The sequence below is a fragment of the Ictidomys tridecemlineatus genome, chromosome 5 (genome assembly GCF_052094955.1).
Source record: "Ictidomys tridecemlineatus isolate mIctTri1 chromosome 5, mIctTri1.hap1, whole genome shotgun sequence".
Taxonomy (NCBI): Eukaryota; Metazoa; Chordata; class Mammalia; order Rodentia; family Sciuridae; genus Ictidomys; species Ictidomys tridecemlineatus.
Window position 1 is genome coordinate 112,137,109 of NC_135481.1, and position 13,996 is coordinate 112,151,104.

General features: G+C 46.5%; 1 protein-coding gene across 3 annotated transcripts in view; it reads right to left on the reverse strand.

The window, feature by feature from the left end:
• Window positions 1-6,982: 6,982 nt before the first annotated feature.
• Window positions 6,983-13,996, reverse strand: part of Fbln5 (fibulin 5) — a 73,688-nt gene continuing 66,674 nt past the window's right edge. For all 3 annotated transcript variants that reach the window (XM_078050729.1, XM_078050728.1, XM_078050727.1), the window contains exon 11: window positions 6,983-7,973. In XM_078050729.1, the coding sequence (XP_077906855.1) occupies window positions 7,943-7,973 (31 nt within the window). In that variant the 3' untranslated portion in view covers window positions 6,983-7,942. The remainder of the gene's footprint in view (window positions 7,974-13,996) is intronic.

A 13,996-nucleotide genomic window follows, 5' to 3' on the forward strand; every position in this document is an offset into this window, starting at 1 on the left:
AAAAGGTAAGATAGCTTAGACACACACACACACACACACAAAACAGCCAAAGGTAGAAGAAAACACTCAGGTGATCAGTGAGAGGGCTCCAGACATCCAAGCATGCAGAGGTGGGCAGCCTGGACCTCTGCCCTCAGCCATCTCCTGAGGCCCGGGGCTTCCACACTTGCCTACTCCTATGTAACTCAGCCTCTCTCCTTCAGTACATGCTGCTGACCATCTGCAGAATGCCCTGGCCTGGGGGTCTTACAGTTATCTTGACTTTAGCATAGTTTTATTTTTCTTTGTCCAAACTGTGTAATTGAGGTAACACTTAGATGTGTTACTGCAACAAAAAAAAAAGAAAGAAAGAAAGAAAGAAAATTAAGAAAGAAAAAAGTTTAAAGAAAAAAATTCTTTTTCCCTCATTAGCAAAACTCCTCCCTGAGGTCTTCGGCTCTCCCTGGTGTGTCCCTGGGCTCCTGAATCCTTCACTCCTCACTAGTCTTTGGTGAAATTCTGGCCTCCATGATAAAGTTCAAACTTGGTTAGGAGAATAGAGCCATTCTCCTAATAATAATACGGCCTCAGCTAACATCACTCCCTACCACGCACACACCTCTGTATCCCAACCATGTTGGTCTCCCAAGTGTCCTTCCTTACTCCTATGTTTGAGGAAGTCATGCTTTAAGTCACAGCCAAATGTCAATCCCACTGTGAAAAAAATGGTATATGGGTGGAGATAGCTGGTATGGTTTGGATATAATTTGCTCCTAAACTCATGGAATTTGGTCCTAAGAGTAACAGTGTCAAGAGGCCATGAGCTATCTGAGATGTTCTGTTAATGGAGACTTTGCCTTCATAAAGAGATGAACATGGTTCTCAGGGTATGGATTCCCTCAGGAGTGGGTTAGCTATTGCAAGAGTGAGTTGTTATAAAGCAAGACTGCCCTGGTGTTTATCTTTTTTGAAAACATCTTCTTGTCCTTCAGATTTTCTGCCACGTTATAACATAGCAGGAGGCCCCTACCCCGATGCTGGGGCCTGGCCCGTGGGCTTCCCCACCTCCAGAACCAAAAGGCAAAATCAACTTCCTTCCATATAAACTATTAGTCTTAGGCATTTTGTGATAGCAGCAGAAAATGGACTCAGAGGGTTGCAGAGACACAGGTTGATCTGCTGCCCGTGAAATCACTAGCTTTTGGAATGTGCTAGCATTTGGAAATCGTTTAGATGAATAATTCTGTAATCTGTGGAGAGTGCCAGACTATGTTTCACAAAGAAAGTTAAAGCTTATTTGCTATTGGCAAAGAGACCTGACCTTTGGAAACTGTGCACTGTCTATATTTAACGAACTCCAGTTTTTCGCAGCTTCTACATGAAGATACAGGGACCACATCAAGCCACCAGGCAGCACCATGCACTGGGGACAAAGCTGCTAAGATAAAGGAATGCGTTTCTGGAAAGAGTCCTTGGCTCTTGGACAGGGGTGTTGGGATGAAGGCGGTCTCCCTGGGATGCAGAGACGGAACACTCCCTGGTGAGGAATGGCCACCTGCTCATGAAGACCCACATTCACACAGTTGGATAAGGAGTCTCCCCTTTTGAGCAGGAGTAACAGGAGGAGAAGAAGAGAAAAGAAGCCACAGTCTTGCTCTGGAGGGGGTGTTCTGGGGACTAGTTCTATGTGCTTGAAAAAGAAAGGAGGAGCTGGAGGGAGAAGAAGAGAAAAGGCTGTGCACTTTGTCCCTTGTACCCAGCTTTGCTCTGGATAAGCAGGACCTGCCCTTGACTATCTCTGTCCACCGTCAGGAGGGAGATCAGGTGGGATCTGGGGAGGAGGGTTGGTGCCCAAAGGAAAGAAGACATGTGAGGAGGGAAGGAGGGGGGCGAAGGACTCCCCTTTGTGCCCTTACTCAGAAGTAAGCTGGATTTCCTCCGTAATCTCATGGGGAAGGGAACCAGCCCCTGCTCCATCCTCTTCTCTCTTGCCTCAGCCTCCCTCAGCTTGTTGAAGGACCAAAAAAGCAGGAGCACGGGGCTGAGGGAAATCTGGTTAAAAAAAAAATTAGAACACTCTTGAGGTCATTTCCCTAGAGAGAAGCAGAGCTCTGAAGGGAGTAAGTGTAAAGAACAGGCTCAGAATTTGCTGGAAAGAGTAACTTCCTGTCCTCTCTGAGAACTGCCCTGTTCTTGCAGTTGCTCCTAGAGAGGTGACTGGCTCCTTTTTGGTGACTTTACTGGCCCCAAATTCTTGCAGTACCTACACCTGTGAGCACTTTGCTCCTCTAACAATGATGTCAGCAGATTTTTAAAAATAGTACTGAAGGCCCTAAAAGATAATACATTCTGAAGTTCCAACAGGAAGAAAAAGCAAGAAACAAGGTGGGAGGTCTAGCTCTCCCCAAGTATGCATGAATTCTGAGCTGGAAGGTTCCCCTTGATTGGCAATTTTTTCTTTTAAGAGAGAGAGAGAATTTTAATATATACTTATTTATTTTTTAAGTTTTCAGTGGACACAACATCTTTGTCTTTGCATGTGGTGCTGAGGATCGAACCCAGGCCCGCACACATGCCAGACGAGGGCGCTACCGCTTGAGCCACATCCCCAGATTGTTTGGTTTTACAGAAAGAAGTAGCTTATGATTTGCTAATGCCTTTGCTCTTGAAGCCATGCTATCGGCCTATCAGATTGCTTCTTTGAAAGACTGGGAAAATGCTAAGTGGAAATGCCAGCCTTGGGACAGAAATCTCCATGAGGACTTTTTAAAGGGGGAACTAGAACAAAACTAGACAGGACAAAACAAAAGCATGACATTAGCATCATTGTAAAGAGCTAAGATATTTGCAAATACTGTAGCTTGGCTTGGTGCTTGCCCTCACCACCATTTTTTTTTTTTTTTTGTAAAAATTGTAAGAGCAGAGAATGGAAAACATTCACAAATAGGATAATAACAATCCATGCTTCCCTTTTAATTATTAACGGTTTGTACATTAAAACTCGGAGGCCCCAAGGCATCTATTTTGAAGCACAGTAGCTATGTGTGATATAAGCCAGTTATGCAACATTAAATTCATGGAAAGTAAGAATTAGGAAAAGGGTTCTGTGTGGTGGGCCCCCCATGGTCTGTGTGAGAGCTGTGAGCATTCTGAGCGCATGTGCGGACTGGACTGTTGCTGCTCTGTCTGGGCTGAGCACAAGCGTGTCCTTTTCACTCCTTTGATCCCACAGCACCTGGGATGGGTGTGACTTGCCAAGATGTCAGTCAATCTACTGACCACAAGACATCCCGAACCTAGACTCAACCCCTAGAAACCCGACCCCTTGCCTCATTTGGGTGGAACTTTCTCCAGTGACTTCCCCTCGGTAAATAGGATGGTTTCCGGCGTGTGTCCTCTCTTGTCTGTCTCTCTTTCTTTCCTGTGGGAACTGGGGCTGAGGAGCCATCACTGGACCCTAAGAAAAAGGTACCTTCTGTCTGTGTGTGATTATTTCATTCCAACCCAGATGCACCTGGAGTGACCCTGAATGATTTAGTAGCGTGTCGCCGCAGTTGTGTTGAAGCCGATGCAATTCTCCCCAAACAAAAGTGGAACCAAGCTATCCAGTGGCTCTCTGACTCTAAACCAATATTGATAATTCATCTGATCTTAATAAATTGGTATCATAATGATCTTGATGGTCACATCTGGGCACAATCTAGCCCGCCTTCATTTTTACGATATTGGTCAATAATATTCCAAATTTCTTAAAATAGTGCTGCTGACCACTGCCCATTAACACGTAATTCCCTTCTATGAAAAGATATCAATGTGGCAACTTAACAGATCATCAACAGATCTTAATTCTTCTTCTGACACTTATCATCTCACTTTTATAGTTCGTTTTCCTGATGGCTGCTGGCTAAGATTCATTATTCGGAACAATTAGCAAGTTGGAGAGTCTCACTGGAGGCTGTGGTCTCAAGAAAGTAACAAATCTTGCCTCTACACATTCCTTTGCTCTGGAGCCTCTTGGTTATTTTTTTAAAACCTCATCTTTTAGTTCTCCTCAGGGATTCTAATGAAGATATCAGCCATCTGTTAAGTAAAGGGACTAAGGAATTGGAGCACAAAAATATTAACACCAGGAACAATCTGTATATTTGTTTGTAGTTGATGAGCACCAGCCAACTGCAAAATAATGAAGAACTTCACTAAATGTTTCACTTTTTGCCCCTAAAAAAATGACTTATGTACAAACCATATCCAAAAATAAAGAAAATTTTAACCTGAAATTTGTTTTGTGTTTCCTTTAAATTTATTTACTAGTTCTAAGTGGAGGTATCTTACTCTAAATGTCAACATATGTCTATGAATATTCATGAAAATTTTGGTTGTATAACACGGTTATGTCTTGATCACTATTAACTAAATGACTATGTTGTATTCCAGTTTTTCTGGGATGCTGCATGAACCTTTGGATAAATGTGCTATTATTGGTGGACTTTGTTCACCTCTCTGAATCTAGCAATGTCTCAACTGAAGATTCTCAACCAAAGCTCTTAGCCCCTTAAGACAAAGACTTTTTTTTTTTTCAAACAGGATTTCATTTGGCAAGAGAGGAGTAGAGAATAGTCACTCCTTTGTCATGCCATCTCTCTCTGGGTGAACTTCTTGGCTCAGGATGAACAATTTGTGCACATTACAGTTAACACTCAGGCCACAAAGTATATTCAAACCACTGAAAATGAAGTAATTGGACCTATTTAAATTTTTCACCATCTGGACAAACAACACCCAAGGGCCAAGACTGTTACCTAAGAAAATTTCTAAGTGCATTACCCAAGTCTGAGAGGCAACAGGTAGGTGGATTTTGCGCCAATTAGAAAGTGTTATGATTGGCACATGGCTCTGAAACTCTAAAATTGTGGTTTAATGGAAATGCTGGCTGTTATCCCTCAAGTACATTTCAAGGAATCACAAAACTTTAGAATTAGAAGCGAGTGAAAGGAAGTTCTCATCCATGTGGAACTCAGAAGATTAGGTGGTAACACAAGGACTTTTCCAGGTGTCCCAGTTTTTAATCCAGAGCCTCTTCCGCAACAGGCCCCAACATCCTTCAGGCCCTGATGGAACATAACAGACCAGGTTTCACTTGACAAGATCTGGCTCAGCTCCTGGGTAGGGCAACACTGACAAGCGACAGGCACGGGTAGTCCAGATATCTACAGGTCCTGGAAATGGGCAACCCACTAGTTTCAAGTGTAGGAGTCAGAGCAGCAATCTACAATCTTGCAAAAATAAAAAAATAAAAAAATAAATCACATCTGACCCACCTCAAGGGGTGGGTGAAAGAGAATAGCATTTTGGGTTCTGGGAGCCTCTGGAACTGTTTCCTGAATGTTTGGAGTTTGGGCTCACAGTACACACTTTGCCCCAGGCTGTTCTTCCTTAATTTTTAGGCCCAAGTGTATTTTAAGGTAAATTGATCCCACATGCTTCTGATTCATTTACCCTGAACTCATCCGCTGGTGTTTTGAAAGAGCAATCTGAGGTCCAAGAAGCCTTCCGAGCCTGCTTCAGGAAGGCTCTCTGTGTCCTTTTTCTTAGAAGTAAGAAGCCACATTTGAACGTTAACGAGTAAAAATGCAAGCCCTAGGGACATGGGTCTGGTTCCAAATGTGGCACCTCAGAAACCAATGGGTTCCTCAAACCACCAAGACAAATCTTTCTAGCCTTCTTTGTCAGAAGGGACAGGAACCAACCCCTGGGCCATGTGGAGATGTTCTCTGGCTGCAGAGCTCCCAGAAGCCTCTGCATCTCCACCCCAGCTAACACCTCAGTCTCCCCACACAGGGGTGCCCCCAGGCAGCTAGTGGTGCCATCTGGCCTTTGCCCTGCAGAGAGCCCAACTGAGGCCATGGGCTGGAAAGTCTAAAGAAATTTGTCCCTTTTCTCCAAGCTTCTAAACTTGTGCACCATCTGTGTGACTATTACTGTTAGCATCGCCTTAGCCTGAGCCTGACTGGAGCAGCACCACAGGCAGGTTTAGATGTGTGTAAAAAAAAACAACCAGAGCCATAAGTGAGGTTAGGTGTGTGGCGGGGGTGGGGACACGCTCTGGGTGAGGAAGGCAGGCCTGCAGCTGCTGAGCTGCTATGAGGAGCTGAACCTGCTATCTCCCGTCACTGGAGCACTTGATGACTAAGGGATGACTCTTGAATTGCCTACTAGCCCTGGGTCTGGAGCTCAGCTTCTGGCACTGCGGAGGCCTGTAATAATACACTGCCAGCCCATAGGTTGGCAGCACCCAGACTCAGCCTTGGCTACCAAGGAGCCTCCAGTCCATTCCTGGGATGGGCTATGAAGGCAGTTGCCCCAACCTGTTATCCAACCTGAGCCTGCTGCTGTTGATGCTCTTTGCCCTGGTCCTGGGGTTCCAAGGCTTGAGGGAAATCCAGAGTCCCTGGTCGCAGGAAGCGTGATGAATCCTACAGGAACTGCAAAGATGCTGAGAGATGGTGGCTGGGACCTGGGCCACATTTGTCCACTTCACTTTATAGGGGTTCTAACAATGCATTCTCAACTCTGGCTATTCATTAGAGTTTAAAAAACTTCAGATGCCTGTGCCTTACCTAAGACCAGCAACATCAAATTCTCTGGGGTGAGTCACAGGGAATTGGGTTTTTCTTCAAAGTTCCACCATTATCCTTCTTTGTAGCATGGTTGGGGGCCACTAGTTTAAAGTGACTTGAGTACATTACTGTCTTGGGAGGGTACCCCAAATAGTCCACATAACAGCAACCGTCAGTGGTTTTTCAATTGCATCAAACAGGACTCGGGTTGATGCTTGCTCCTAGTTTCTCTACAACCCGAATTTCACTGGCTCCTTCTGTCGACTTGCCCCAGTCATGGATGATGGTCCAGCCCTCTCCCAGCACACAATAAATAGGTGCAAACAGAACTAGAACCCACCCCAAGTGCTGAATGATCCTTAGTATCAAATGAGCCAAACACTAGATCTCTTCAAATATTTAATCATTTTGGAGACTTCTGTCTTCTAACCCAGTTAGGTCAAAATTCTAAAGAAAGCATGATTAAGGGGTCCTTAAAAACAAAACAAAACAAACAAAACAGAAAAATAAAAACAACATTGGCTGATGTGGACAGGAGGCCGGGATTGGGAAGACAGAACATAGTATGTGTCTGAGGTCTTTTGTAGGAATTCTACCTCTTATTAAAAAAAAAAAAATACTCAAAATGAACAAGAAAGAATTAAACAGTTATACAAATTTAAGGACAACTAAAACTTCTTTTATGGCTGAAAATACCAGACGTGGTTTTGAAATAGACTCTTTAAAAGCCCTTAGATCCTGCTGTGGTTTGTTTCCATAGCCTTCTTAGGACATGCAAAAAGCAAACTAGCTATACCCAGCGTCCCCCACAAGCTCTCTCAGGGCCTTGGCAAAGCAGCAATGCAGCAAGAGAAAGAAGGAAGGAACCGAAGAGGGAAGAGAAGCTGTTCACAGTCTTCGAACATAGACTCAGACCCCAACCTAATCTAGTTTCTTTGAAAAAGATGGAAATCAACGGAAGGCCTTGAGGAATCACCAATGACCTCACATCAGGGGGCCAATGAGAATGTGTTTCAATAACTGCATCATAGGAAGAGGGGTGGGATGTCCTTCTGAGTGACAGGTCTGCAATAAGACTCGGGGAGCCAACTCCTCTGGGAAACGTTCAGCAGGAAAGGTGCAACGTTTGCTCGCTCTCGTTCTTTCTCCTGTTTCCTCTCTTCCCCTGTCCCTTGGTGCTGGTGAGAGGCAGTGTCAGAGGCTGCAGCCCTGGGCTCAGAAGGGGTACTGTGACACATAAATCCGCAGTCGGATCACAGAGCTGCCTCTGAAGTTGATGACGGTGTTGACAGTGATCATCTCCAAGTCCAGCTGGATGTCTCGGGGCCCTTTGATGGGGCGTGTCATCACCAGGGTGGCACTGATGGGGCCCGTTTGCTGTAGACAGACCCAGGGGACACTAGTTAGAGAAGGTATGATATAAGCAGAAGGCCAGCTAGTGGCTCTGCAGCCTGAAGCAGGGTGCTTCCCCCTTGCCCACGTCAACAACCTGACGACCTCAGTGCCATGCCTATCCCCAGCTTTGCCCATTCTCCACCTGGCTCTTCAGATCTCACTGAAAGGTGACTTCCTAAGAGGAGTTTTCCTGATTCCCCAGTCTAAATCAGGTCCCCCAGCTGCATAGGATGGAGACATTTGTTACTGAGTGTATTTGTGCACGCTAGCTCCTTGGTCCATGTCTGATATCTAAAGCCCGCTAGACACTGAGAACCCCCTCAGAGCTCAACATGTGCCTTGAACACAGCAGGTGTTCAGAAAACACAGTTAGTCTTCTGTATCTGTGGGTTTGCATCCTTGGATTCAATCAACCACAGACCAAGAGTATTCAGAAAAAATTCTCTGCATCTGTATTGAACATGTATAGATATTTTTCCTTCTCATTTTCCCCTAAACAATACAGTATAGAGATTACTTACATGGCATTTGCATTCTATCCTACATTATAAGTCATCTACGTGTGATTTAAAGTATATGGGAGGATGGGGCTGAGGCTCAGCGATAGAGCACTCACCTAGCACATGTGAGGCCCTGGGTTTGATCCTCAGCACCACATAATAATAAATAAATACAATAAAGGTATTGTGTCCAACTACAACTAAAGGATAAATATTTTTTAAAAATACAGTATACGGGAGGATGAACATCAGTGGATTTTGGTCTCCTTGTAGATACCAAGGCATGAGCTATCACTTGAGTGAATGAACAAATCATTGACTGAACTTTCTGCAAGACTTAGGGACGTCACTTCACCTCTCTGGGACTCATTTCTAAAATGAGGGCACAGACCAGGTCAATAATTTCCAAACAAATGGGATCAAAAGCACCTAAGATACTTTTTTAAAACTAACACCTCAGCATACTTTTAGGTAATGCATGGGAAAAGTGAAATTTGTGAAGAGCTCATATCTAGATACCATGAAGTTTCATGAGCCTATTATTGAGATTCTAATAATTTCATGTGAATTTTTCTCCTCCATGGAATTTTTTTTTCTAGAACTTTCAAGGAAGGAGGGTGAGAAGACTGACCTCAGTTGAGTACCTACCAAGTCTGAGGCACTCTTCCAGTTACTTTTATATACATGGGTTTATTTTATCCTCATCAAATCCCTAAAAGGCCTTGCTATTCCAAGTGTGCCCCTGCACCAGCTATACTGGTTTCACCGGTGTGTGTGGTGGTGGTGGTGGTGGTGGTGGTGGTGGTAGTGGTAGGGGTGTTAGAACTGCAGAATCTCAGGTTCCACCTAAGATTTACTGAGCCAGAATCAGTAGCTTAACATAATCCCCAATGATTTGTGTGGACATTAACAATTTTTAAAGTGCTGACCTAAAGCATGGGATCTAGCTGGGACGTTGGCTGCCCTTGTCTAAGGTCTGTTCTAAAGGTGTGTCTCATTACTTCCCTAATTTGAAAACAAGCAAACTGGGGTCCAGTGAATTTCAGTAATTGCCTAGGGTCATCCAGCTAGTTGGGAGCAGAGCTGAGGTTTTGCTGTTGACCTAAACCTCAGCCATTTCCCCCTTATCAGAAGAGACTGTGCGTTTTACTTCTTCCCCCCAGCACTGCCCTAAATGAGAGATGCTCAGGTCAGAGTACTGAACAGATGTAGGGCATCTGTAGAGGAAATAGCGTGAGAGAAAACAGGGACAGACTGGACAGTCACTTCCTAGGAGCTGCAGAATCCAGTCCTGAGCCCAGAAAACGAAAGCAGCAGGATCTGTAAATCAATCAACTTGGCTTGTGTAAAGCCACACCAGGCATTTTTTTTTCTGTCTCTGTAAAGGGAGGGCTCCCCATAAAGTTCTGAACATCCCTCAAGGGCTGCTGCAGGTAATAACAAGGGCAGGGCTGGCTGACAGGTGCAGGCCAGGTCCTGGGACCTCCCTGTCCGCTGGGAGACAGCAGCTGTGAGACCATGCAATTTCCTCTTGGCATTGACGTACTGTGTTCCCTTCAGCGTTCACGTAATTAGCAGCCTCTTGAGAAGAAGATCCCTTGGACTTCCTTGTCCGTCCTTGCAACACCTCAGCGCCCTGGGCTAGTTAGGACTAGGGGGTACAGCCACACAGGGAAATGCCCAAGGCATTTATATACACAAACATCTCGCCAGCTTTCACTGTTTGCATGAACAAAGGCCAAGGGCTGAGGACCCTGGGCAGCCCTCTGGAGGGTGATTGGCAGAGACAAAGGTCCGGAAAGGCAGATAAAGGACATGGAAACTTGCAAGTTGATCCTTTGGGCTTTCCGGGTAAAAATGTCTCCAGAGAGGGAAAGAATCCTAGACTCTCCCACTTGGAAAGAACCTTAGAGGCAGGTCAGTGAGCCCAATCTCTGCCTGGGTCACAGCTATAGCATCCTGGGAAAGGCCTGCCCATAAGCAAGCACCTGCTAGAGAGCTGAGGATGGTCACCTTAGGGCAGAGTGTGGCCATTAATGAAACAGGACTTCCTCAAGACCCTCCCAGATCATTGGTGGCCTTGGAGGTCAATGGTTCAAAATGATGCTGACATGATGCCAGGCATTTGCTACAAGCTTTGGCACATTTCTTACTCATTCCCTGTGAGTATGTAATAAGTAATTAAGTTAAGGACACTGCATAAGGTCACAAAAATAGTGCATGGTACTAGAGTATCTCGATTCCAAAGCCAGGCTCCTGATGGCTAAGCTCTACGATAAGGTCTCAGTGCCCCTGCTCTTCCTCAGCAGCCCATGGCACTTACTTGATTTGCGAATCACCCCTTTGCATTCTGTGTGCCTCACATTCTGTTTGTTTCTAACTAAATTCTGCATAGTGGTGCCAAGTAAATGACAGTGATAGACACATGCATGTGAACAAGCGGACGCTGGTGGAGGTGTCTGGGATGGGGGTAAGCTGCGGACAGCCCACCTGACATCTGTCTTCCTGGCTGCCCTGCACACAGTCAGGTGTGCTTAGAATCAACTTGCAGAATGGCGTTGTCCAACACGTGGCAGGCAGTTGGGCAGCAAGTCAGCTTCCTTTGGCCCTGCCACCTGATCCAGGTGTGTCATGATGTAAACACTCTTGGCGCAGTCTGAATCCCATGATTATGCTCCTTCTCCTGGCCCTAATCATGTCCCCAAGTCACCTGGTGAAAGCCAATTATCAATCCTCTGCCCAGAGCTCAGTGTAAGACAGAGTGCCAACAGGGCTTCTGAAAAGGGTGTGTGGGATATGCATGTGCATGTGCATGTGTATACTTGTGTGCACACGTGTGTGCAAGTGGATGTGTGTGTGCAAGCAGGTGGGGGGCTTTGTGGTTTGCCTGCTGGGTGACTTGATGTTCCTCTCGAGCACTTAGAATGAATCTCAGGGTAACAGGGCCTGAATGGCCAACCAGCCCAACCTGCCACGTGATGCCCCCCGTACCCTAGGTAGCATGCCCAATCTGTCCAGAGCCCAGGAGCTCCCAACCTCCTAATGACAGGCGCAACAGTAGTAGTGCTGGTAACCACAGCATCTACACAATAGTATCTAATATTTGTTGGTTGTTTTCTATTGTTGCTATAGACTTTTTCTTGTTATCTCAATCTGCTGAGAGCTCAAAGCTAGAAGAGCAGATTAAAATATACCACATTCTAGAGAGAAACATAAAGGCCATGAATAATAAATGTTGCCCACCAGGGTACACTGACACTCCATCACCTCTACCAAGGAAAATCTGTGTGGGACACAGTGCCAGAGAAGGGAGCTGAGAGGCTTGGGGTGGCAAGTGGTCAACCAGAGGCCCTGGTGCCCACTTCATGAACTGGTCATTGTGACATCCTTAGGCAAACCTCCAAAAAACTCACAAGGCCATCCATCCTGTGAAAGCAAGAGCATTTGGGTGTCTGGATGCAATGACAATAATCAAGAAGACCCTGACCCTCCTGACCTTGCCTCTTTTCCCAGCAGCCCGCCCCCTAACCCTGGAGGAACCAGAATCCACGATGTCCTTGCTGGGAGGAAAAGAGGAAGACTGTACAGAGACCAACCACACTTGCCCCTGCTCTGAGCCAGTGGCAGGGAGAAACTGTACACCAGACAGGAGGTGGGAGGCCGGAATTTCCACCTAAACCAGCCGTGACCTTTGACAAGAGAGAAGGGACAATCCTGCAGTGACTGAGTCTGTGAATCCTGGAGGATCGAGCTGGGACTCACCCAGGCGTGCTCAGGCTTGAGGCAGCGGGGAGGAGGAGGAGGAGGAAGTTCTGGCCTTTTTACCCCTGCCACTTATGTGATGAAAGTCATCCTGCGTTCCAGGCACTGCACAAAGTGGGTGATCTCATCTAATCCTAAGGTAAATATCGTTACGATCTCCTCTCTCCAGATGAGGAAATGGAGACCCAGACAGGTTAGGTAACCATGGTTGGGGTAAATGGGAGCACACAGAGCACAGTGGGTCAGCCTGGCCTCGGAGTCCACAGTAAATGCTTGAGTGGCCTCCTGGGAGGGTCCTGCAGCTCGGGACAGCCTGGACCCTTGGAAGGCCAGCCTTACCTGGCCAATTTCTCTCTTCCTGCTCCCATGCCCCATGACTTCCCAGGGTCCCACCCTATGCCTCTTTTCTCTTCTTGGGAACTTTCAGGCCAGGAGCCACCTCTCCCATCCATAGGATGTGACAGGCCCATGTCCCTTTGTCCCCTCCTTGTCTCCTCACGTCTTTTTTTTTTTTTTTTTTTTTTTTTTGTGGTGCTGGGGATTGAACCCAGGGCTTTGCGCATGCAAGGCAAGCACTCTACCAACTGAGCTATATCACCAGCCCATCCTCACATGTCTCCTGAATAAGAAAATACTAAAGCGGAAAGGGCCCTTCTCAGCATTCTCACAGAGCCACAAGCCATGCCCAGATCCAAGCTCTGAGCTTCCAGGGTTCCCCTGCTGCTGTGACACTCTGGACACTGGAGGAAGTTTCCAGGAAGGGGACTTCCCTCTGTCCACCTCAGCTATAGGACAGTCTCTTTCCCTCATCACCGGCACCCATCTCAAGTCAGTCACCGCAGGGACTGTTTGGGTCCAGGGGGATTCTAGTGGATGGCGTCTGGGTGAGTGCCATCTTGCCTAGACAAGGCCTCCTCTGCACATCTCCTGCCCTGCTCAGGGTTGGGGCAACCTTACGCAGGAGGTACCAGTGAGGGTATTTTAAATCTCTAATGGGGGCATCTTTTCATCCTATGATTGGGACCTGCTGTGTCTGTCCAGATGAAAGAGGCTGATGGGAAAGGCTGGGCTCACCCCAAGACAGCGGCCAGTCCAGAGGCTCCACGGTGTTTCCACAAGTGCTTATGGGCTTGGGGAAAGGGCAGACATACACTCAGTGCCACCTTCTTCATCTTCTGGAAGCTCCTTACCCTCACCCATTCCAACTTCTTGAGAGCCCCTGACTGCTATTTTGGTCTACAGAGCCAGGTCTATCCCAGCTCCATGGGTCACCTACTCACACAAGACCTGGCTCAGTCTAGGTCTTACTAAAGGTACTTTTGTGAGGATCCTCCATCCTTGAGGCCTTTTCTAATCTGTTCTTTCCACTCCCGCTGAACTTCCAGAAGTAAAGATGGAAAGATACTGCCAGGGGTGGGGAGAGGAGGCTTCGAGGGCAGAGATGTGATTCTTTTATAGGCCCCTGGGTTGGTCTCTGGTGCAAATGGGTGGACTTCCAAGGGCCTTTTGTGTGGAACTCTCCCCAGTGACCCTGGAGGACAATATATAGTTAGAATGTGCTGGAAATACTCCTGGGTGTGGTGGGCTGAATCATGGCCTCCAGATAGTCAGGTCTTGATTCTTGGAAATGATAAATGTTTTCTTACAAGGAAAAAGAGAGTTTGCAGATGTTATTAAGGATCAGAACACAGGGAGATTATCCTGGATTATCTGGATGGGCCCTAAATCCAATCATAAGTGTTC